We start from the raw sequence: 26,179 nt of genomic DNA, 5'->3' as shown, positions 1-26,179 counted from the left end.
AGCATCTGGTCCATGGCTTTTGTTTCTTGGGAGTTTTTTTTTTTTTTTTTTTATTACCCCTTCAGTTTCATTAGGTGTAATCTTATCTATTCAGATTCTCTGATTCTTCCTGATTTATTTTGGGAAGATAGTATGTTTCTAGGAATTTATCCATTTGGTCCAGATTTTCCAATTTGTTGGCATATAATTGTTCATAATATTTTCTTACAATCCTTTGTATTTCTTTGGTATGTTATTACTTCTCCTCTTTCATTTATGATCTGGTTAAAGATTTGTCAATCTTGTTCATCTTTTCAAAGAACCAGCTCTTGGATTAATTGATCTTTTGTATCCTTTTTTTTTAGACTCTTTCATTTATTTCTGCCCTGATCTTTATTATTTCTTTCCTTCTACTCATTTTGGGCTTTGTTTTGTTGTTCTTTTTAAGTTCCTTTAAGTGTGAAGTTAGATTGTTTATTTGAGCTTTCTCTTATTCTTTGAGAGAGTCCTGTAATGCTATGAATTTTCCTTTTAGGATTGCTCTCCCAGTGTCCCACAGATTTTGTATTGTTGTGTCCTCATTTTCATTTGTCTCAAAGTATCTTTTGATTTCTTCCTTGATTTTATTTTTGACCCATTCATTGTTTAATAACATGTTATTAAGCTTCCATGTCTTTGTGTTTTTCAGTGTTCTTCTTGTGGTTGATTTCTAGTTTCATAGCATTTTGGTCAGAGAAGATGCTTGACATAATTTCAATCTTTTTAAATTTGAGACTTGTTTTGTGTTTCAACATGTGGTCCATCCTAGAAAACATTCTCTGTGCGCTTGGAAAGTATGTATATTCTGCTGCTTTGGGGTGAAATACTCTGAAGATATCAATTAAATCCAGTTGATCTAGTGTCGTTTAAGACCACTGTCTCCTTGTTGGTTTTCTGCCTGGAAGATCTATCCACTGAAGTCAAGAGAGTGTTACAAAAGGTTTATATGGTTATATCTTCTTGTTGGATTATTCCCTTTATCATTATGTAGTGTCCTTCTTTGTCCCTTATTATAGTATTGGTTTTAAAGCCTATTTTGTCGGATATAAGTACTGCTATCCCAGCTTTTTTTTTTCTTTTCCATTTGCATGAAATATCTTTTTTTCAACCCTTTACTTTCAGTCTGTATATATCTTTTGATCTCAGATTGGTCTCTTGGGGGCAGCATATATATGGGTCTTGTTTTCTTATACATTTGGCTACCCTATGTCTTTTGGTTGGAACATTTAAGACATTTACATTTAAGGTGATTATTGATGGATACATATGTAGTGCCATTTTATTGTTAGACTGTTTTCCTCTGTTCCCCACCCACCCACCCACCCTTTTCTCTTTTTCTTCTTCTTAAAGCAATCCTTTAACATTTGTTGCAGTACTGGTTTGGTGTTAACAAACTCCTTTAGCTTTTTCTTGTCTGGGAAGCTCCTTATTTCTCCTTTGATTTTAAATGATAGCCTCGCTAGGTAAAGTAGCCTTGGTTGTAGGTCCTTGTTTTTCATCACCTTGAATATTTCACGCCACTCCCTTCTGGCCTGAAATGTTTCTGTTGAGTAATCAGATGCCAGTCTAATTGGTGCTCCCTTGTAGGTAATTGCCTGGTTTTCTCTTGCAACTTTTAGGATTCTCTCCTTGTCTTTAAGCCTTGTCATTTTAATTATGGTATGTCTTGGTGTAGGCCTCTTTTGGTCCAACTTGTTTGGGACTCTCTGAGCTTCCTGGGCTTGTGTGACTTTTCCTTCACCAAATTAGGGAAGTTTTCAGTCATTATGTCTTCAAGCAGACTCTTGATCCCTTGTTCATTCTCTTCTCGTGGTATTCCCATGATGTGCATGTTGTTATGTTTCATGTTGTCCAAAATGTTTCTTAAGCCCTTTAAAAAAAATTTTTTTCCTTTTGCTGCTCTGCTTGTGTGTTTTTTTCTACCTTGTCTTCCAAAACACTGATTCTATCCTCTGCTTCATCTAACCTATTGTTTATTGCTTCCAGTGTATTATTTATCTCAGATATTGCATTTTTTATTTCTGACTGGTCCTTTTTCAGGGTTTCTATGTCTTCTTTCATGCTGTTGAGTATCCTTATAATCATTACTCTAAACTCTCTGATAAATTTCTTGCCCCCATTTCACCTATTTCTTCTGGAGAAGTCTCTTGTTCCTTTATTTGCGGTCTGTTTCTTTGTTTTCCCATTTTGGTTGCTTCTTTGTATTTTGCAGTTTAGATGTTAAACTAATGAGCCAGCAAACTGATCAGCTGTTGATGTAATCAAGTCGTGATCAGCAGCCTGGCTTAAGGCACCACAGGGTAGGGCAGAGTAATTCCTGCATGCAAGGCTATTGCTTCCCCTCAGGCTGATATCACTTGGAGAGAAGTACCCTGCCTGAGAAAGATGGCTTCTGCAGTATTGTGAATGACTCAGCATAGGGATCCTGGTAGCTTTTCCTTCAGTTCTCTTCCCAGAGCCACCAGCCCCAGGCTCTCCTTAAGCATCTCTAGTCCACTCTGCTCCACCCCTTGCCCCACAACCGCTCTGCCAGAGTCCAGGGTAAGTGGCTGCAAATGAAATTTTGTGTGTTGGCCCTTTAAGAGGCTCTCCCTGGCAGATAGAAACCCTGCTGCTTTTCACAGCTGAATGTTATCTGGGTTTCTTTCTGGTTCTTGTGCTGTACTCTGGGGAGCCCAGCTTGGGGTTTAGACCCCATACTTTTCAGAGGGAACCCCCCAGATGCTGAAATATCCTTCTGGAACAAGAGCTGCCATCCGTAGGAGCCCAGCCAGCCCTCCCTTACCTCCTCCACACTCCCTACCAGTCGTGTTGTGGTGAAGTGCTTTCTTCTGTCTATGGTTATAAGGCTTCTCTTCAGCTAGTGTTCAGTTGGTTATTATGGATCATTTCTCTACAATTTAGCTGTAATTCCAGTTTGGTCCTGGGAGGTTAGTGTAGCTTCTACTTACTCTTCTACCATCTTGGATCTGCCCTATTGTCAACTTCTAAGTTCTTTCTCTAGTAGTTCTCAGTTTGCAAATCCTTTTTTTAAAATCCCCACCCGAGGACATCTATTGATGTTTAAAGAGAGGAAAAGGCAGTAAGAGAGAAGGGGAGAGAAACATCAAACATCAATGTGAGAGAGAAATATCTATCAGTTGCTTCTTGTAAGTGCCCTGACCAGAAATTGGAGACCAAACCTGCAACGTAGGCATGTGCCCTGACTGGGAATTGAGCCCATGACCTTTCAGTTTCCAGTACAATGATCCAACTGAATGAACCACACTGGCCAGGACTCAGTTTGCTAATTCTAGAAACAAGGGATGGCAGGGATTTACCTTTTAACTATAAACCTTTTGAGAACTGCAATGCCTCAGCAACAGGATCAACTGTCCACGTTAACTCAAGTTAATATCTAACACATCAATGCAGATTTCAAGACTACCCCTCAATTCCAGGTATTCCAAACTTGCTCTTATTTAACTCCTTCCTTTCCACCACTGGATGGCTATGGAACAACACTCTCTCCACTCCTCAGACAAGGATATTTAGGCTTATTGAGGAGAAGAACTAGCACCTGAATCACATAATGATGGTGGATAGATGAGATGCCAGCTCTCCCAAGGGAAATCAGACCCCTTCTCGGCACCTACGATAACAGTGGGACTGCTGACCTGCCTTCCGCTGCCGCTGTTTTATGTTTATTATGGGGGTTACATTTTTCTTGTAACTTTGTGAAGCAAGAGCAATAAAACAGGGAGAACAGGTTGGACACATGGAAGTTGAAAATTGGGTTTAGAAACATATCATTTCAAAGGACTATGATTTTTTTCACAGGCAAAGGTTGAAAGGTCTTTACTTTAAGGAGAGAATTCTACCACTAAGGTTAAAGAAGGTCTGAATGAACAAACCAGTGCCACACAATAAAGGATTGAAGACACTCCTGCTACCCCTAGATGTCTATGGCAGCAAAGGCAGGCCCTGATTTGGAAAACCTCTTCCATCTCCTTTGGCCCAGCAATCCCTTCACCCTAGAAATTTTCCACAAAACTCTATAATACTGGCCTCAGATCCCTGGTTCCTAGTACATTGTGGGCATTCCTTATAAAATACATGAAGAATGGGCTACCAGGTGCAGAAATCAAGTCCAAGATTAAAATTCCTGGGAGACAGGGTCCTAATTTTAGACCTACCTTCTGAGAAACTCTTACTCTTAGGCCCAAGCCTTCCTCTTTCAGAATTAAATATCATTGAAATGTTCACCTTTATGCCAACATGTGCTCTTGTAATTTCTATTTACAGAGCACTGTTTCTAAACTCCCCCCGCCCCTTCTTACTAGTGAACTTGGGGAGGTTCTTCCCAGTTTATGATGACAGAGCTTCAGGTGGAGAAAGGAGTATGCCCAGACATTTCCAGAAAAAAACAAAAAATTCATCAGTTTCTTTCAAGTCCTTGTGCTGCCTTTAAGTCCTTCAAGTCTAGTCAAGTCCTTGTATATTTATTTATTGCAGGGAATGAGATTTAAGTAAAACACATATAAGCCTCAAAATTAAATAATTCAATCAGGTTGAAAATAGATGAACTATGAATGAATACCATATTTTGCCATGTATAATGCACACCTTTTTGCCCACATTTTTGAGGGAAAAATAAGGGTGCTCATTATACATGGGTAGTACATGAAATTCCTTGTATTTGTTCTAGCATTTTGTAATTATTTGTTACCTAAAATTTCTTATACAGTATGTTCAAAAATAAATGCTAAATTTCCTTTATATAAAACACAAGTATCTAAATAGAAATAAATAAATAAAATTAAAACGAAAGATTTTCCTGAAAGTTTGGGCCAAACACGTGGGTGCGCATTACATGTGGGAGCACATTATACATGGAAAAATATGGTACATAGTATTTAAAAAGTGAAACCTGAGATTCCTTATGAAAACATCTAGCAATGCAAACTTAAGAGGACCTGAATGGTAAATTAACACTCTTGCTCACCTTTATAATCAGATCCAATCTCATGAGACCAATCTTAGTTTCAGATCAAGAATTATCTTTCTTCCCCTGGCCAAGTAGTTCAGTTGACTGGGGCACTGTTTTGATATGCCAAGGTTGTGGGTTTGATCCCCAATCAGGGCTGTGCAAATATCAACCAATGAATGCAGGAATGTATGGAGCAACAAATCCATGTTTCTGTCTCTCTCCCTCCATTCCTTTCTCTAAAATCAATCAAATAAAAATTTAATAAAAGAATCATCTTTCTTTGAGACTATTTTTGATTTTTTTAGAAGAGGAAGGCTATAAAAAAATATTTATTCTTCAGTGGGAAATTATGCATTGTCTAGAGGACTCCCCTCCAGGTGATCTGATTTTAGTCTATAGTTGATCTAATTTACAATTCTTCAAATTGTAAATAACTATGGAAAAGATCATTTTTGCCTCCGTTTGGACTTTAAACAGTCATTTATCCATATAAGTTTTTCCTTTTACCTTTTTTAGAACCAATTATAACATATTTATTTCCCTCATGAGTTAGTCTTTAACGTGTGTTCATTTAATATCTGTATGAGTCATGAATATATCATTTTTTGAAAATTATCTTTTATATTTAAATAATTATTACATAAGGCAAAAAAAAATATGTACTACATACAGTTACATAAAATTGGCCAGGCAGAGTAATTGCTGATGATTGAGAGAAATCAGCTAGGCTTTCAAGGGGCAGGTAACTAAGTTATCATAGAGCAAGAGCAGTACTTTGCCCTAAGAGTGAGCAGAACTTTAAGACTCAGAATTGGAAGGGCATTTCAGGCAAACAAAAGGCCCACTAAACCGAAGGGACTCTCTTGACCCCAACGTTACTAGTTGGCACTCAGTACCTTAGAGCCTCAAGGGAAGGGCAGACTCAATTCTATGAGATTCACATAGGAGCAATGCCCAACTTGGAACCAGTCCCAGAGAATCTCCCTACATGTTATCCTCCCAGCAAAGCTGAGGGAGGGCTCCTGGCAGGCATGAGGAGCAGGAGGCATGATGGTAACTGGGATGACTGGCCCATCAGTTCCAAGCAATGTGTCTTGAAATGAGCATCACAACCTCTTTCCTGCATGTCATATAGCAGGGCTATACGACAGCCTAAACAAGTGCCATACCCGCTGCTGCCTCAGTGGGCCAGGTATATAGTTTTATGGATCTAATTGCATCTTACTTCTGGAGTCCAACTAAATGTCATTAACAGCTATTAATCTATACATTTCCATTTTGCCAATGGTCAAGAAGAAGAGGTAGATAAGGGGTTCAGAAAATGTAATTTCTGATAGGTAGAAAAGTACACATTTAGCAAAGCATCAATGACAGTCTCCTGCTCTCACTGTTTACCTGTCAGGTGATGTTCATTCACGAATGGAATTTCCAGCCTAAGCCAATCCATGTAAGTCTATCCTTACTATAGGCTCACTCTTACTGCAGACACTACAGAGCAAGCCACTAAATGTTAGTCAACCAACAACAAGCACGCCCTCGGTTGTCAGAGACCTGTCTTGCCCAACTACTGATTCCTGATGTGTTGGTTCATGCTCCAATCCTGCTCTATTTCCAGCTCTCTCCTTCCTCGATCTTCCATTGTTGATCTCAGCCTGCCTTGCTCCTCACATTTGCATGTGTCATCCCCCCTCCCATCCCAGCTGTTTCTGGTCCTCCTTTATCTGCAATCCCTGACCCAGGTTACATAAGGCAAGAAAAAGAAGTAGCCTTATATGAAAAGAGACTCCCTGGCCCTGAACCCTAAAAGAGAGAGCTGTATAACAATTAAGTTTTATACGCAGGATATAAAGTCCTATTGAGTGACAGATAAAAATGTGCTGATCAGATCTATGGCAATTCCCAGAGTGCCCACCTGGGAAAACAGGGTACAGCACAGGCCCCTTGTGGCTGAACAGTACATAACTCGATCTTGGCAATGGAAGAAGGTGGGTGGATCCTGTTGGATCTGGAAGGATTTAAATGTAGGCATCATCTCACCCTCTGGTTGAGCAATAGAAGACAAGTTAATTTGCAATTTAAATGATACACCCAATCATTTGGCAAGTAGACACTCTCTTCCCTTAATCCTCCGCCTTAAAAAAAAATGACTTTAGTCAATTTTAGTGTAGGATTGAGCAATGAATAAAATCAAATAACCAAATGCAAATCAAATGTAAATGTCATCATAACCTAGGGACAAATAAAACTTTTTCTCTTAGGCATTAATATAGAAGGTCGAATTGGATGTCCCTGTGTTCCTATACCTACCTAGCTCACTCCCAACTGAAATATCTGAAACATCAAGGATGCCATGTGGCTAGCCAAGGAAAGCAAAGGCCTTACCTCTATTGCACTTAACATGTTTCAGGCACTATGCTAACCATTGTACGTGCACTATATCACTAAATTCTCACAACAACCCTATTATTATTCCCATTTCGTAGATGATGAAACTGTACACACAGAGTTTAAGTAACTTGCTTAAGCTCATACAACTGAAATGCAGTAAAACCGGGATTTAAACTGTCATCTTTACCATCACACAAACTCTCCCAGAGCAGCAGGGCCTTTGAACAACAGCAGGAAGAGCTTTGGCCGTAAAGAGCAACTTTTCAACCTCTAGAAGACTCTAATCAGAGCGAACCTAGAAATGTAAATGACTTTGCCCATCCCTGAATCGAACCGTGTAACTATTCTCTTACTCCCAACTCACCCTAAGATTTCAAAGCTTCATTTGTGAAATTACTATTTTGTTCCTTTTGTCATTTACACCCTGATGTTCTCCATAGTCTTTTACCCCTGATCTTCTCAACTTTTATATGCTTGGAAATTCAACAGATTATAAAACCAGGAGACTGGGTGCCTGTATGATTAGTCAGGATGCCTATTCGATCACTCCGGATGTGAGCTATGTTAGGGAACTTCATACAGACCTGGCCTGCTGGGACGAACCTAGGTTCTACCTAATCCGTATCTCCTAGAGAAAGGCCACAAAGTGCTGTGGCTTCTAGGTTCTAATCACTCCCTGATAATAACCACCACGTCAGAAGTCCCATGATTAAGGGACATTACTTTCCTACCTAAACCTCCTGTTACTGTCTTCATCCAAAGCAGAAAACCAGGAAAATTATCTGAATGACAATTTTCTCAATTCCCCCAAGTATAGTACATAACTATACCATTCTAAGTGATTAGAAGTTAATTTAGTACATACAACCAATTTCTTAGGGCAGTGGGGCTTAGTTTTTGTCCCAGAACCAAATGAAAAAGGCTTCAAGGTTTGGTTATACTGAGTTTGAACTTTTGGGGCAGGGGGCAAAAATATGTCGTCATAGGCCCTGTGCACTTCATACTGCACCACATTAGGAGGTGCAACGTCTGCTCTCTCGCTTTTGGTGATGTGAGCATGGGTGTGGGTCTAGATGGTGGCAGTGCCTAACAGTTCCATCAGTGAACGATTGCTGTAGGTGTTTGGGGGGTGAGGAAGGAACCTAAGGCAAGCGTTGAGCACTAACGTCTACCGAGGGTGGTCTCGCCTTGGGGGCCTGGAAGGAATGATGGCTCATGCAATACAACACTAACCATCTCCACCAAAAGGGTCAGCTTGACTGCTCCTTGGCCTCCCTTTCTAACATGGTCAGTAACACTGAGAATAAGACAGGAGGTAGACCATTCACTTTTTTTTAATATATATATAAACCCCTTTATTACATGAGTTAAGAAGAGAAGGGAGGAAGATTTATTTGCCTTTCTGGGATTTTTCTTTTCTTTTTTTTTTTTTTATGAGAGGGAGAGAAACATCAGTTGGCTGCCTCTTACATGCCCCCAATCAGGGACCTGGCCCGTAACTCAGGCATGTACCCTAATGGGAACTGAACCAGTGACTTTTCAGTTCACAGCATGATGCTCAACCTGCTGACCCACACCAGTCCGGCAAACACTCATTTATACCTCAGGGGAGAGCTTTAAAAATCTCAGTCAACATATTCAAAGTCTATCAGCTAGAAGAATGGGCCTAAGATGTCAGGAAAAGATTTGCTTTTATCCTCCTCTAGAAGATTTCCAATCTTCCAAATCTTTTTTTTATCTGAGAAGCATGAAAAAAATGCCCAAAATAGGACACAAAGAAAATAAATTATGCTCACTCCCCTTACAGGAAAACTAAAAGAAATATTCTGCTTCCAATAACAGAATCTAAATAAACACAGAAAAGTAATAGCTGCAACCTCCTTATTACACCTTACATGGTTAGAAGACACGAAAGCAGCAGTTTCCAGCCTCCTCACCCAGTGGGTAGTATAAAAATTGGCAATCTTATTCCTGCCCATCATAAAGGGCAAGGGTAAGGCCTGGACAATTAAGTAATATACCGGACAATGCAGGACAGAGGACACTGCTGACTCCATCAGAGTGACTGGCACAGCTATTTTAGGTCGGACTGTCTAGAAAAATGCGTACGTCATGCATCTGCTTTCTGACTTTTGATGTTACAGGGAAACCTAGTAGGTGAATATCCTCTGCCACGGCCATAATTCTGACACTGCTTCTATCACATACCTGTTCCGCCCCCTGACCTGGATTCCAGAAGTTCATAAAATTCCCCCTGGGAGCAGGACAACCAAACCTTCCTGGAGCTGTGCTCCTCTTACTGGACCTGCCCATACTTCCCTCCTTCCTCCTGTTCTGACCCCTGGTCCACTGGGAGCTGCTGAACTTGCATCGCTCTGACAACGAGGTCAGTGCTGAAGTTGGCATAGAGGAGAGTGAGCTTGTACCCCCCTTAGCTCACTGTCCACAGTAAGACCTATCACCGATCCACAACTCAGCATGAAGAACAATGAAAACTTGAGAGGGAGGTCAAAGTATAAAACATAATTAATAAATTCATAACATGTTAAAACTACAGAAGAGACTGAAGGCCACCTTGTATAACCCTCTTATTTGACAGAAGAGAAAACTGTATCCCAGAGAAATTAAATTATTTGTCCCAAATCACAATCCCAAGGAGAGAATGGAAAACAAAGTAAAATGTCTAAAGACCTTTTAAGTTAAGATAAAAAACATTAGGTAAAGCTACTAATCATGTAGAAATATCTGGAGTTTTTAAAAGACAAAGCTGTTCACTTAGCAAATAGTTATGAGAACCTATAATGTGCAGGGCATAGTCTCAAGAACTGGGGATAGAGCATTGAACAAAAACAAAAATCCCTGTCCTCGTGGAGTGTACAATCTAGTGGGGCAAGAGAGAAACATTGAGTGATATATGTAGCTGATAGTATTGTGAACAAAGTAGAGGAGGGAAATGGAATAAGAATATCTGAGTGTGGGGGTGGGGAGGGTTGCATTTTACAACAGGATAGTCAGGGCAGGCCCTTCAGTAAGATACATCTGAATACAGACTTGGAAGGGGTAAGAAAGCGAACCAGGCATTATCTGAAGAAGTGTCCCTAGACAGAGCCAACACCCAAAGAAAAAGCCTCTATGTGGATCCAAGACGACAGCAGAATAGGTGGAAGTTACACACACCTCCTCCTCCTAGGACCAAATCGGAATTACAACTGAATTATAGAACAATGGAACTGAATAACCAACTGAAGGCCGGCTGAGCGGAAGTCGGAAGTCGTATAGCTAAGGGTATACAGAAGAAGCCACGCAGAGACCAGTGGGAAGGATGGAGACATGAAAGAGCTGGCCCTGAACCCACGTTTGGCGGTGGAGAATCCAGAGGGATAGCTCAGCTGCAAAGGTCCCCCCCAGGATCAAGGGGTCTCAACCCCACGCCAGGCTCTCCAGCCCAGAGCACCAGTACCAGGAAGAGGGGTACACTTAACACCTGGCAGTGCAAATCCACAGAGGTTCCATCTTGTAGACATAAGCTATCTACAAGAGACCCACTTTAGGTTGAAAGACACACAGAGACTGAAAATAAAAGAATGAGAAAAGATATTTCATGCAAATAGAAACAAGCAAACAAAAAAGCTGGGGTAGCAATCCTTACATCAGACAAAATAGGTCAGCAGTAGACATGCACAGGGAATTTTAACACCCCACTGACATGACAGATGCATCTTCCAGACAGAAAATCAACACAGAAACAGCAGCTTAAACTGACACACTAGACCAGATGGATATAACTGATATTTTCAGAGCATTTCACCCCAAACCAGCAGAGTATAGAGTCTTTTCCAGTGCGCTTGGGACATTTTCCAGGATAGACCCCATGTTAGGACACAAAACGAGTTTTAATAAATTTAAGAATACTGAAATCATATCGAGCATCTTGCCCAACCAAAACAGTATGAAAGTAGAAATCAGTTATAAGAAAAAAAATGGAAAATACACAAATACATGGAGGCCAAATAACATGTTACTAAACAATGACTGGGTTAAGAATAAGATCAAGGAAGAAATCAAAAGAAACCTTGAGACAAATGAAACTGAAAGCACAACAACCCAAAATCGATGGGACACAGTGGGAGCAGCCCTAAGGGGGAAATCCATAGCACTGCAGTGCTGCCTCAGGAAGCAAGGGAAACCCTAAATAAACAATCTGATCTTACACCTAAAGGAACTAGAAAAAGACAAAAAACAAAAAAAGCCCTAAGTTAGTAGAAGAAAAAATAATAAAGAACAAAGCATAAATAAACAAAATAGAATTTAAAAAATCATTACAGAAGATCAATGAAACCAAGGGCTGGTTCTTTGAAAAGATAAGCAAGGCTGATACACCTTTAACCAGATTCATCAAGGAAAAAAAGAGAGAAGACTCATATATTCAATAAATAAAATGAGAAAGAGAAGTGACAACCAACATCACAGAAATATAAAAGGATTATTAAAAATATTATGAGCAACTATATGCCAACAAGTTGGAAAATCTGGGATGTTGGAAGATTTTATGCTCTGAAAACTAAAAAAAACACTGTTGAAAAAATTAAAGAAGACTTAAATGAATGGAAAAACATCCCATGTCCAAGGGTCATAGGGCACTAGCTCCCAAATTAATCTACAAATTCAATGCAACCCCTATCAGAATATCACCTGACTTTTTTTGCAGGAAGGTGATCTTAAAATTCATATGAAAAAAGCAAAGGACTCAGAAGAGCAAAACAATCTTGAAAAAGAAGAACAAAGCTGGAAGATTCACACTTCCCAACTTCATAACTTACTACAAAGTAGTCATCAAGACAGATTTTACTGGAAAAAGGATAAACATAAAGATTAATGAAGAGGAACTGAGAGTTCAAAATAAACCCCTACACTGATGGCCCACTGATTTTCAACAAGAGTGGCACATCAATTCAATGAGGCAAATAATAGTTTTTTAAACAAATGGTACTGGGACACTGAATATTCTCTTGTAAAACAATGAAGTTGGACTCTTAATAACACATCACCCAAAATCTCAAAATAGATCAGAGACCTAAATGTAAGAGTTAAAAGTATAAAACCCTTAGAAGAACACACAAGAGTAAATCTTTGTGACCTTGGATTAGGTAATTGTTCAAGCAACAAAAGAATAAGTAGATGAATTAGACTTTATCAAAATTAAAAGAAACTATCAAGAAAGGGACAATTCCCAGAACAAAAAATATTTGCAAATTACATGCCTGAGAAAAGACCTGTATGTAGAATACATTACCAACTCTTGTAACTCAATAATCAAAGGATAAATAACCCAAATACAAAATGGGCAAAAGATACGAAGAGACAGTTCTCCAAAAGAAGATACACAAGAGGCCAATAAGCACATGAAAAGGTGCTCAACATCATTAGCCATCAGGAAGATGCAAATTAAAACCACAATAAGATACTACTACTTCACACACAGTAGGATGGCTATAATCCAAGAGACAAATAATAACAAGTGTTGGAGGATGTGAAGAATCCTGAACTCTCATACAGCTTTGGTGGGAATGTAAAATCGTATGGCCACTTTGGAAAAATTCTTTGTTCCTCAAAAGGTTCAACATAGAGATGCCACATGACCCAGTAAATCCACTCTTAGGTATACCCAAGAGAAATGAAAACAGATGCCCATAGAAAAACTCATAAACAAATGGTCATAGCAGCATTATTTATAGTAGCCAAGAAGTAGACATAGCCCAAATGTTCAACCAATGAATGGGTAACTATCAATAAAATGTGGTTTTATTTCATAGAGTGGAATATTGTTTGGCAATAAAAAGCAATAAAACATTGGCACATGCTACAACACAGATAAATCCCAAAAACATTATATTAAATGAAAGACTCCAATCACTATCACTAGAGACCATATATTGTATAAAAAACAATATACACTTTAAGATGGAAGAGATGACATCTCCGAACTGACTTGCATGTCTTACTCCTCAAAGCTTTTGAACATCAAAACTGGGCAAAATAACCTTTGGACTGGGCCTAAAGCAGCTCTGTATTCCAGACAACTGTTTGTTTGTTATGACTACTGAAGTGAAAATTAAAAACATTCTTTAGAATTACCATCACTATGTTAGCTTATCAGCACCTATAGAAATTCATTCCTTAGCTCGTTAACCACCCATAGAAATTCTTTCCTTATTAACGTAATGATTCCCCTTCCCTTTACCTCCCAATCAACACACTATGTGGGTTTCTGCCTGCATCAGGGCTTCCAGAATAACTATTCTTTTGGATCTTGAATAGATACTTGTTGCTGCTCATTTTGTTCCATTTATATGAAAAACCCAGAATAGGCAAATCTATAAAAACAGAAAGTTGGCTGGTGATTGCCCAGGGCTGAGGGGAGAGGGAAAGGGAAGCAACTGCTAATGGGTTTGGGGTTTTTCTTTTTAAAATTTAAAATTTTTAATTGGAGCAAGAAAACAAATACTACATAACCTAAAATTTAGCGTTGCAACCATTTTAAGCGTTCAGTCCAGCAGTGTTCAGTACATTCACATTGTTGAGCAACAGATCTCCAGAAATTCTTAATCTTGCAAAACTGAAACTCTATCCATTAAACAACTTCCCATTTCCCCTCTCCCTCCAGCCCCTGGGTGTGACCATTCTGCCTTCTGTCTCTACGAATTGTAGTACTCCAGGTTCCCCATAACAGTGTAATCATACGGTGTTTGTCTTTTTGTGTCTGGCTCACTTCACTGAGTAATAGATTATGGCACCTTAAAGCTCATCCGTATTCTAGCATGTGACAGGATTTCTTTCCTTTTTAAGGCTGAATAACGTCAATATTCTATTTTATGTATACACCACATTCTGTTTATCCATTCTTCTGTAGATGGACATTTGGGTTGTTTCTACCTCGTGGCTATTTTGAATTTGGGCTGCATTGAACATGAGTGTGAAAATATCCCTTCAAAATTCTGCTTTCAATTCTTTTGGATACAGACCCAGAAGTGGGATTGCAGGGTCATGAAGGCATCTCTTTAGAGTGACACAAGTTCTAAAATTTGATAGTGGTAATAGCTGCAACAACCCTAGAATATACTAAAAACCATTGAATCATACACTTGAAAAGGGTGAATCATATGGTATATGAATTATATCTCAATAAAGCTGTTAAAAGAAGACAACTTTAAAGGCTGAATCAAAGATAAATCTACTTAAGGATTTTGATCAGCCTGAACAAGGAACCTGGTTAAATAACCAATCAATCTTGTCATTCAGATAATTTTGACTCTTATTTTCAATGACCTGGCTAGACGTTTAAGTATTCTTCCAAACATAAGCTAAGTGCTTCTTCAACACTGATCATTAGGGAAAGCATCAGAAAGAAACTGCCAGTATGTTTTTAACTCACAACATTAAATCTTTTCATATTTTGTGTCAGAAAGTCCTTGGAAGAAATAACAAATTCATACTGACTATAGCAATTTTTATTTCATCTGCTCCACAGGTATGCCATTCACCAAATTTTTAAAAGGCAGGGAACTAAGGCAGGATTTTACTTACTTTAACTTCAGATTCACTTTTTGAAATGTCACAATTATTTCATATAGAAGAGATTCAAAAGACAGAGGGTTTGTTTTCCTTTTTTTGGCAAAAAAAAAAAAATTAAAAAAACTTATGTCTACTGTCACTGAATGAGGAAAAGAGGCAATAAGTTAAAAAAAATAGGAGAGATTTTGAGAAAAAATGTGCATCAAATTCAAATTCTTCTCACTTCTAACTGTTAAGACAAACTAGAGAAGCGAACAGCAGTCCAGATAGCCACTGACGCTCAGAAACTCACTCACCGTCTTCTTTTCTGCTTCATCCAGACACTTTCAAGTTTGTCAAGACTCAAAGGTACAGTTTCAGAAAGACAATAAATGAGATAATCTCAAAGATTTTTCATGATCTCTTCTGACCAGAGCAGAGCAAAGTAAGGGAAACCTTCCTGATCTGACTGATCACTTTTAAGACAATAGACTCCGTATGTTTCACAGCAAAGAGACAAGGTTGGAGGTCAACTCTCCATCATGGTCCCACAGTGGAGAATGACACAGTGGTTCGATCCAATTACAGAGCGAGGCCTGTTACGTGGGACAGTCTTCCCAGATGATGCATTTTATACACTTTCACAGCTTTTCCTAAATAATCTCTCAGAGTTGATTTTAAGTAAGGGCTCAAATATCAGCAGTTGATTTCAGACTCTTATTACACATTTTTCAAAGTCCGTCTGTGTGCAGAAGCAAAATTATGAATGGCGACCCGAAGAGCTGAGTTCCCCTCAGGGATATCACAGGAGTTGATGACTGAATGTAGTGCCCGGGTATATGCTGCAAATAAAGGTTTGCACAGTGATGAATGAAGTCACATTCTAAACAGCCCTTCTAGGTTCCTTCCTATTAGTACTACTTCTCTACCCAGGCCCACAGGTGTGAACTGTAGCTACCCATTGAATAAATATTTATTGAGTGCTTACTACATGGCAAGCGCTCCATGAGGACAGAAAGGATAATGGAGAGGATGGACAAAAATAATGGTGGTGCAACACTCCCAAGAGACATATGCAAAACGTAATCACATAATGAAGTTCGGAATAAATAAAAACTATCTAAGAGAGGACGGAAAAGATTTCCAAAGTGGACATTTCAGATGGTCTTGAAGTTTTAATAAGAGTAAAGGAAAGTGATATCAATGTGTGAGGTGCCAAAGGTATTAAAAAAAAAAATGTGACATGTACTGGTGTGTGACAAGGGCGAGTTTGGGGCCAGGCAGAAAACATGCCAGATATGCCATGCATGTTGCACCGTGAAAACCTAGAGGTTTGAGAACGGGGGAATGGCATCAGATCTGTGTTTTTAAAATATAGTTCACACAGATGGGGTGCCAGGAATACAAACACTGGCAGTATTTTCAGTGTGTGCATCACGCCTACACAATCTCTGCACTATATAAACCAATATATTTAAGGATAAACAGGACACAGAAACACTTGGGGACACTAGGAAGGACTCCATTCTATCTGGGATTCCTGATAAAGACAGAGTTTATACTGGTCCTCATTTTCCTCAGTGCCTCCCGGCAGAACCGGCAGTCTAATGTGGATATAAATGGTAATACGCCGGTGTGAGATAATATTCAAGTATTTGAATAATAGCGAATTCAACTGGACGGAATTCTCACTTAATGGCCAAAAAAGGCAAGCTCTAATATCCCCCATTTACAGGAGAACCTGCAACTCAAGCCTTCCTGCTGTGGAGAAAGCCGGAAATATTTCCCAGCGCAAATAGAAGACAGTAGCAGATCTCAAAGAGAACTATAACTCATTAGAACCAAGCCTCATGGTTGTTTTGTAAAGGGGTTATAACAGTCTCTGACATATAGTAAGCACTCAATAAATGCAAAATTACTACAATCACTACTTTTTAAAAAATTGCTACCAGGCCCCAACCATGCCTTCAAGAAACTTACCTCTGTGATTTTTATAGAAAATACAATTGTTGGCACAGGTATCAGGGTGAGCATCCCAAAAGTCAGGACCACAGCAGCACAGCGGAGGTAAGGTGATATTATACAGCCGCATTTTCTCTTGGATCTGGGCCCTTAAGGCTTCTACATATCTATAGAAATACAGTATGGTCAGTGACCCACTAGAAAGAGAATCAGCACAGACCCTTATTTTACTACCAGCTGTGACTGTTAAAACTACTCCACACCTCTGTGCCCCGACTGTTCCTCTCTGTACTGGGGAATGGCACCAGAAATATGTAGTGCTATTCCCAAGAGGTATCTGGTAAAGTTCTATACCCCCGTAAGTATGAGAAGTCAGAGTCAACTCTTGTAAGGAAAAGGACACTGACTTCCTGCAGTTCTTCTAGATCTGGAACTTCGTGTGCAACGTGTCAGAGTACCTTTGGTATTCCTTTTCCTTTTGTTGCTGTTTTTGTCTGGCTCCTTCTGCTTCCTCAAGCTGTAGCTGGGCTAACATCTCGCTCATCTTGTCCCCCGAACATGGTTCTTCAGGCAAGTTCATTCTTAGTATCCTCTGCTCTTCTGCATAACGTTGCTGCTCTTTCTTTTTCTTAATTCTGAGGATAAAATCATAATATGGTTAGGAATTTTATAAAATCATTATTTAGAATTTGCTTCTAAGTCTGAATAATTCAAGAACTAAGGGAGTCAGAAAGTCAGTTTAATACACCTAAAATGGCTCCCAAACTCCTGCTGGCTGACTTGAGTTTATCCTGGAGCTCATGGGTGTTTGAATATACACACCCACATACACATATTGCCTCCCAAATGGGAATGACCAATGGTAACTATCAAGGGTTTTTCTGTAAGAATCCAAGTACAAGAGCTTTCTCAGATTAAAATTACAAGTAGACAGAACTTTCATTTTTGGCAAAAATATGGAGTAACAGAAACTAGACTTGCCCTCCCACCCTAAACAATCAAATAAATACACCAACCAACTAACCAACTAATCAACCAGACAAAGCACAAAAAACAATGGTTTTTAAAATTCTACGCATCAGGCACTGAAAGACAATGGTCCTCGAGAGGTGGCAGACAAATGAGGTGGCCCTGGAGCTGCCCAAGCTTGCAGACTTGAAAGCTTCCAGGCAGCAGCACAGGGCAGGGCAGCTGAGGTGGTGCCTAGCAGATTCCTTGGGCTGAGGAGATGAAGCTGGAAGTCCAGGAATACAAAGGCAACTAGAGTTAATAAGACAGAATACCAGAGAGGAGACAGCTGCTCAGAGAGAGGGCTCCAGAGATCTCCAGAGGGTTTTCTTCTGACACACAGCAGAGTACCTGCATGGATGTGAGGAAAGGTGGGAGATGAGCCACCTAAAAGGGTAACAGAACAGCCGTAGGGATGTAAAGTACAGTACGGGAAGCGGAGTAGCCGAAGAACTTCTACACATGACCCATGGACATGAACAAAGGCAGGGGGTTTGCCTAAGGAAGTGGGGACTGCTGGGGGGTAAAGGGGAAAAAATCAGGACAACTGTAACAGCATGATCAAAAAAATATAATTTAAAAGAAAAAAAAATAAATGGGTAACAGGGAACAGTGCCTTGTGCTCACACACAGTAGGGGATAGCGCCTGTTCCACCAGTCAGACTTGGAAAACTCATAATGCACAGGCACTGGGCTGTTCAGGAAGATCTGCCTCAGTCATGGTGAATAATAATCAGTCCTAGACTGAGCACTGCTCCAGACACACTTAACAAACTGTAAAAGCAAAGCCTCTAAGTAACTTAAATGCATCCAAAAACAAAGCTCAAGAAAATCTGTAAGAATACAAAGATAGCCAGCAACCCAACAAGGTAAAATTCACAATGCTGGTTATCTAATAAAAGATTATCAAAGAGGAAGGAAATCATAACTCATAATGAAGAGACTAACCAATCAAAACCAATATAGAACTGACAGTTATTAGAATTAGCACGTAAGAACATAAAAGCAGTTATCACAACTGTATTCTGTATATTCAAAAGATATAAAAAGACTGAAATCAAACTTCTCAAGAAAATGACAGCTTCTGAGATGAAAAATACACTAAAAAATAGGTCTATATTTATTAAAGGAGTGGAATCAATAATTAACCTCCCAAAACAGGAAGCATCAGGCCTAGATGGGTTTACCGGTAAATTCTACCAAACAATTGAGGAAAAAATTATTCCATTTCTCTATAATGTCTTTCAGAGAAAGGAATACTTCTTAATTCATTCTAATACCAAAACCAGACAAAGATATTACAAGAAAACTACAGGCCAACATTTCTTATGAACAGAGAGGCAAAAATCCTCAAAAATATTAGCAAATCAAACCCAACAATATATAAAAAGAATTATCTACCACGACCAACTGGGATTTATCCCAGGAATGCAAGTCATGTTCAACATGAAAAAATCAATTAAACTATCACATCAACAGCCCACATAAAAAAAAAGAAATAACATGATTCTACAGATGTAGAAAAAACATCTGACAAAATCCAACACCGTTTACGATAAAACTTAGTAAACTAGGAATAGAGGGGAACTTTCCAAACTTGATAAAGAATATTTACTAAAACAACCCTACAGCTAACATTGTACTCAAAGGTGAGAAATAGGACACTTTCCCACCACTAAGATCTGCAACAAGGCAAGGATGGCCCTTCTCACCTCTCCATTTCAACATGATTCGAGAAGTCCTAGCTAATGCAATTAGCAAGAAAATGAAAACATAAAACTATCTTTGTTCACAGATGACATAATCATCTAGTTCTTCCCAAGCTGATCTACAGATTCAAAGCAAACCCAATAAAAATCCCAGTCAGTTATTTTGTAAATATTGACAAATTGATTTTAAAGTTTATATGGAGAGGCAAAAATCCCAGAATACTAATATGATATTAAAGGAGAGGAACAAAGTTGGAGGACAAATACTACTCAACTTCAAGACTTACTATAAAGTTACGGTAATCAAAACATTGTTGTATTGGTGAAAAAACAGACAAATAGAAAAATGGGACAGAACACAGAGAACAGAAATACACCCTCATAAATATAATCAATTGATCTTTGACAAAGGCATAAAGACAATACAATGGGGCAACATAGTCTTTTTAACACATGGTATGGGGACAACTGAATATCCATGTGCAAAAAAATGAACCTAGACGCAGACCTTACACCCCTCACAATAACTAACTGAAAATGGATCACAGAGCTCAATGTAAAACACATGAGTTATCTCCTAGAAGATAACTTAAGAGGAAACCTAGATGATCTCAGCTACGGCGATGACTTTTTAGATATAACACCAAAAGGCATGATCCATAAAAGAAGGACGATGAGCTGTACTCCACTCAAATCAGAAACTTAAGTTCTGCAAAAGATGCTTTCAAAAGAATGAGAACATAAGCCATAGACTGAGAGAAAATATTTGCAAAAAAACACATCTGATAAAGGACAATGATCCAAAATATACAAAGAGAAGAGCCCTAAAACTAAACAATTCAAAAACAGACAACCTAATTCAAAAATGGGCCAAAGACCTGGACAGACACCTCGGCAAAGAAAATACACAGATGGCAAATAAGTAATCACTGCACACCTATTAGAATTGCTAAAATTTGGAACACGGACAATACCAAATACTGGCGAGGATGTGGAGGACCAGGGACTCTCATTCATTGCTGGTAAAAATGCAAAAACGGTACAGCCACTTTATTAAACATACTCTCATTTACCCTATGATCCAGCGATGATGCTGCTTGGTTTACCCAAAGGGTTGAAAACACATTCACACAAAGCCTGCACAAAGATGTTTACAGCAGCTTCATTTATAATTGCCAAATCATGAAATCAACCAAGATTGCCCTTAGCAGGTGAATGGATAAATAAACTGTGATACATCCAGACAATGGAATATTACTCAGTGCTATAAAATAATGAGCTATCAAGCCACGAAAAAACACAGAGAAACTTAAATGCATATTACGAAGTGAACAAGCCAATCTGAAAAGGCTACATACTGTATGATTGTAACTATATGACAATCTGGAAATGGCAAAATAATGAAAACAGTGAAAAAAATCAGTAGTTGCCAGAAGTTGGGAGAGGGGAAGGCAGGGAGGGATGAGTAGGCAGAGCGCAGAGGAAGACTTTGAGGGCAGGAAAACTACTCAGCATGATACCAGAATGACGGATACATGTCATTATACATTTGTCCAAACCCATGAATGTACAATACCAAGAGTAAACTATAATGTAAACTAATGTAAACTATAAACTGTGGGTGGTAACGATGTGTCAGTGCAGGCGCACCGCTGCACCAGATGCACCACACTGGTGGAAACGCTGGGACCGGAGGAGGCTCTTCATGTAGGTCAGGGAGTGAGTACATGGGAAGCTGCTGTACCTTCCTCCCAATTTTGCTGTGCGCCTAAACCTGCTGTGTAAAAGTAAAGTATAAACAAATACAGTAGATGTGATTACCAGCAGATTAAATGTTGCAGAACTAAATCCAAAAGCTTAACGACAGAAATTATCAAAATAAACAACAGAAAAAATAATCTAAAAAGATAAAGTGAACACAAAAAAAGGAAATAATCCAAATACAAAATGGGTAAAAGACTTGAATAGACATTTCTCCAAATGATCCATCAATGTCCAAAACACATATGAAAAGATGCTTAACATCACTAATCATTAAAATAATGCAAACCAAAACTCAATGAGATATCACCTCACACTCATTTGGGTGGCTACTGTAAACAACAACAACAACAACAACAAAAACCCCCCAGAAAATAACGAGAATTGGCGAGGATGTGAAAAATTGCAATCTCGTGCACTGTTGGTTGGATTGTAAAAAACTGCAACGGCTATGGAAAAAAATATGGAAGTTCCTCAGAAAAATTAAAAATAGAACTACCATATGATCTAGCAATCCCACTTCTCATTCTATAGACAAAAGAATTGAAAGCAAGGTCTTGAAGAGATATTTGCACATCCATGTTCAATGGGGCACAAATTCACAATAGCCAAGAGGTGGAAGCAACCCAAATGTCCATCTACAGATAAATAAACAAAATGTGGTATATGCATACAATAGATTATTAATATTAGTCAGCCTTAAAGAGAAAAAATATCCTGTCACATGTGATAATATCAATAAGCCTTAAGGACATTCTACCAAGTGAAGTTAGCTAATCACAAAAAGACAAATGCTGTATGACTGCATTTATTTATATGAGGGTCTAAAGTAGTCAAATTCATAAAAACAGATATTAATGAGGTAATAGGAGAATAATAAGAACAATTTTATGCCAATAAATTTGTCAAGTTAGATGAAATGACAAATTTGCTGAAGGACACAAGCTATTGAAGTTTACTCCAAAAAAAATAACCTCAATAGCCTTCTATCTATTATCAACATGGAAACAGTTAAGAATCTTTTCATAATGAAAATACCAGAACCAGATGGAGTCACTGGCAAATTCTGCCAAATATTTAAGGAACAAATATTACCAATTCTACATAAACTCCTCCCCCCAAATTGGAGAGAACACTTCCCAACTCACCCTATGAGGCCGGCACTATCCTGACACCAAAACCAGTCAAACTCATTACAAGATAATTACAAGCCAATATCTCTTAGAACACAGATGTAAATTCTAAACAAAATTTCTAGCAAATCTAATCAAACAATATATTAAAAGGATAATAAATTGTTACCAAGTAAATTGCATCCCAGGAACACAGGATTAGTTTAACATTAAAAATCAAACAATGTTAAATATTTTCTAAGATCAGGGATTGTCCGCTTTCATTACTTCTCTTCAAGATTGTACTGAAGGTTCTAGCCAGTGTAATTAGGTAAGAAAGGGAAATAAAACACACTGAGATTTCAAACAAACAAACTAAAATTGTCTTTGTTTGAAGACGACATCTTTACTATGTTAAAAAATCCAGTGGAATTAGCTAAGTTTACTAAGGTCTCAGGGTGCAAGATCCATATCCAAAGATCAAGTATGCAATTCCATATACTACCAACAAAAAGAAACCAGAAATTGAGATTTTAAGAAGTAACATTAACAATAGCATCAAAAATATGAAATACTTAGGGACAGATCTGATAAAAGATATGAAAGACCTATACACAGAAAACTACAAGAAAATTATTTAAGAAGAGCTAAATAAAGGAGAGAGAACTTGTTGAAGGTTTGTAAGACTAAATATTATTAAAGTGTCAACTATCCCCAAATTATCTGTAGATTAAACACAATCACAATCAAAATCCAAGAAGGCTTTCTTTCTTTCTTTTCTTTTTTGGTAGAAATTGGCAAACTGATTTTAAAATTTATAAGGAAATGTGAGACTTTTTCTCTCCTCCAATTAGGAAAGTTTTCCATCATTACTTTTTCAAACAGGTTCTCTATCCCTTCCTTATCCTCTTCTCCTTCTGGTATCCCTATTATACGGATATTATTACGTTTCAGGTTGTCCTGCATTTCCCTCAATGCTTCTTCATTCTTTTTGAGCCTTTTTTCATTTTCTGGCTCTTTCTGGGAGTTTTCTACCTTATCCTCCAGCTCATTGATTTGATCCTTGGCTTCATCTAGCCTGCTTTTGATTCCTTCTACTGTGTTCTTCAATTCAGAAATTGTATTCTTTATTTCCTCTTGCTCTTATTGATAGTTTCTATGTCCTTTTTCATGCTGATAGAGTTTGCAGTAAGTTCCTCATAGTTTCCCTGTAGTTTTTGGTAATTCTCTCTGAGCTCCCTGAGCTTCCTTAGAATTATTGTTTGAGACTCAATATTTAACAGTTTACTTGCCTTTATTTCATTTAGTTCTCTTTGTGAGGATTCCTCCTTTCCCTTCAAGTGGGGGATGTTTCTTTGTCTCCCCATTATTTGTGAGACTCTTCTTTTTTGCTTCTACTTATTAAATTGATCTGTCTTGATTTCTTGACTTTGTGGTGTGAACTTCTATGGTAGGAGACCAGTTTTTACTTTCTAGATCTGCCTCTGATGATGCCGTCCCTGTCTGACCTTAGGCAGTATGTTCGAGACTTCCAGGAATCTGCTGTTTGTGGCTGTCTCCTACAGCTGTTAATCTAGTCACTCTGCACTCAGAAGGCCACCTTAGACAGCTCAGGGCGGAGCTGAGTCCCTCCTGGGGGCAGGGTTATTGCATCCTCTCACACTGCTGCCGTATAGGGGAGGAGTCAGCATTGGGATCCTGCCGGCTACTCTCTCCGTTCTCTCCCCAAAACCTCCGTCCCCGGTCTCTCAAGTGTCTCCAGACCTCTCTGCGCCCCCTTTAGCCAGGGATCTAATATCTGTGGCTGCCACTCTGCACTCAGCAGATGGCTAAGACAGCACAGGGTGGGGTGGAATCCCACCTGGGGGCGGGGCTATCAGGTCCTCTGATGCTGCTGCCGCTCAGGGGGAGTGGTCTCTGCCTGAGCAAGATGGCAGCTGACACATGGGGATGAGTCAGCACCGAGATCCCGCCAGCTACTCTCTCAGTTCTCTCCCCAAAGACTCCTTCCCCAGTCTCTCCTCAGGCGTCTCCAGCCCATTCTGCCTCTGCCTTTGCTGGAGCCCAGGGTAAGTGGCTACAAATAAAAATTTATGCATTGGCCCTTTAAACGGTTCTTTGCGTCTCCAGCCACCTGTCTCTGGCAGAGAGCAACCCTGCTGCTTTTTGCAGCTGGCTGTTTTCTCTGTACTTTTTGGGCTCTGGTACTGTAGGCTGGAGATCCCCACTTATGGTTTAGACCCCACTCTTCTCAGGAGGATCCAACTGGCTGTTTCAATATCCTTCTGGTGCTGCCTCCTGTGGGTGCCCCGCCCGCCTTCTTGAGTCTCTACCACACTCCCTACCTGTTAGATTGAGCTAAAGCCGATTCTTCTGTCTCCAAGGTTACAAGGCTCCTCTCTCTCTATTGTTCAGTTGTTTGTTTCAGGTGATTTCTCCACAATTTAGTTGTAATTCCAGGTTGGTCCTGGGAGGAGGTCAGTTTGACTTCCACTCACTCCTCCACCATCTTGATTCCTCCAAAGATTTTATTACAACTGTTCTCCCATGCTTGCTCTTCTTTCCTGAGCTACAACTGCTTAAATCTAAATTGAGGATTCCTCAAGGACTATGGAATGTAAACATAGCTTCTATGGTAGGATTCAAGCTCAAATGCAATATAAAGTTGTAATAGGGTAGAGGTGAGAATCCAATTATTGCAACTTGGGCACAGAGGTATGTTTTTATACCTGTGAAGATCAAGATTTAAAGGTATATAAGGCAGTGATCTAGGAACGTGAAAAAGGTGACATGCAGAAGGGCCAAAACAGGCACACGCTCATTCTCAACTGACTTGAAAAATATATACTGCCTTGCTCTCTAAAGGAGTACTGAAGTTCAAAGATGACAGGTTTGGATAGGGACCTACATACACAGGGATCTGATTCTAAAGCAGCCAGTGAAGCTCCTATTTGCTTGGTTCAGTAACTCCCTACCTTGTGAAAAAGGCAAATGAAAAAGAGATTTTTCTATAGATAATTAATTAAATTGAGGCTTTCAATGGTGAAATTTAAATGGAACCAAGTGAATAACAACAGAAAAGCTAAGTCACTGTTATAATTCTCTGTGCCAGTAAACTAAGAGCTAAGGAAACAGATCAGCACTGTTTTTCAAAAGCTGACATCTTAGGTCTTAATAACAGGACAGTTACTGTAAATGATGGAATCAGTCCCTTCTCTTTCCCCCCAGCTCCTCCTCTCCTCACAGTCAAACATCTTAAGAGCTATCTGGTCTTTCTATCTCTATTTCCTGATATCCTCAGCCACTCCAGTATGGCTTTACGACCCATCAATCACTCCACTGAAACAGCTCTCTCTAACGTCATTGGTGGCCTATGGGTCATTTAATCCATCTGGCACAGTACTTGTCAACCTTTTCCATCTCATGCCACACATAAACTAATTACTAAAATTCTGCAGCACACCAAAAGATATATATTTTTTTGCTAATCTGACCCCCCAAAAAAAGGTATAATTTTGATTCATTCACACCAGATGGCTAGTGTTTATTGGCTGTTGTCATTTTTTATTTGACAACCTAAGGGAAAAGAGGTCATTATCCTGGACTAAATAGTCAGGTATTGCATGTTTTACAAATTCGTGTGACACACTGGTTGAAAATCAGTCATCTAGCACATGCATTCTCCACAGGGACAATATTAT

At 39.1% G+C, this 26,179-nt stretch overlaps 1 protein-coding gene across 1 annotated transcript in view; it reads right to left on the bottom strand.

The window, feature by feature from the left end:
• Positions 1-15,313: 15,313 nt before the first annotated feature.
• CCDC15 (coiled-coil domain containing 15) overlaps positions 15,314-26,179 on the bottom strand; it is a 43,369-nt gene continuing 32,503 nt past the window's right edge. Inside the window, exons 12-14 of the mRNA XM_054592723.1 lie at positions 17,347-17,523; positions 16,907-17,055; positions 15,314-15,768 (exon numbers count right to left, since the gene is read on the bottom strand). Of these exons, the coding sequence (XP_054448698.1) occupies positions 15,647-15,768; positions 16,907-17,055; positions 17,347-17,523 (448 nt within the window). The 3' untranslated portion in view covers positions 15,314-15,646. The remainder of the gene's footprint in view (positions 15,769-16,906; positions 17,056-17,346; positions 17,524-26,179) is intronic.

Source organism: Pteronotus mesoamericanus, unplaced genomic scaffold (genome assembly GCF_021234165.1).
Source record: "Pteronotus mesoamericanus isolate MK-2021 breed Mesoamerican mustached bat unplaced genomic scaffold, CSHL_Meso_final scaffold_371, whole genome shotgun sequence".
NCBI classification, from domain to species: domain Eukaryota; kingdom Metazoa; phylum Chordata; class Mammalia; order Chiroptera; family Mormoopidae; genus Pteronotus; species Pteronotus mesoamericanus.
The sequence above is the reverse complement of the archived record's forward strand: the minus strand, read 5'-3'. Positions and strand labels throughout refer to the sequence as shown.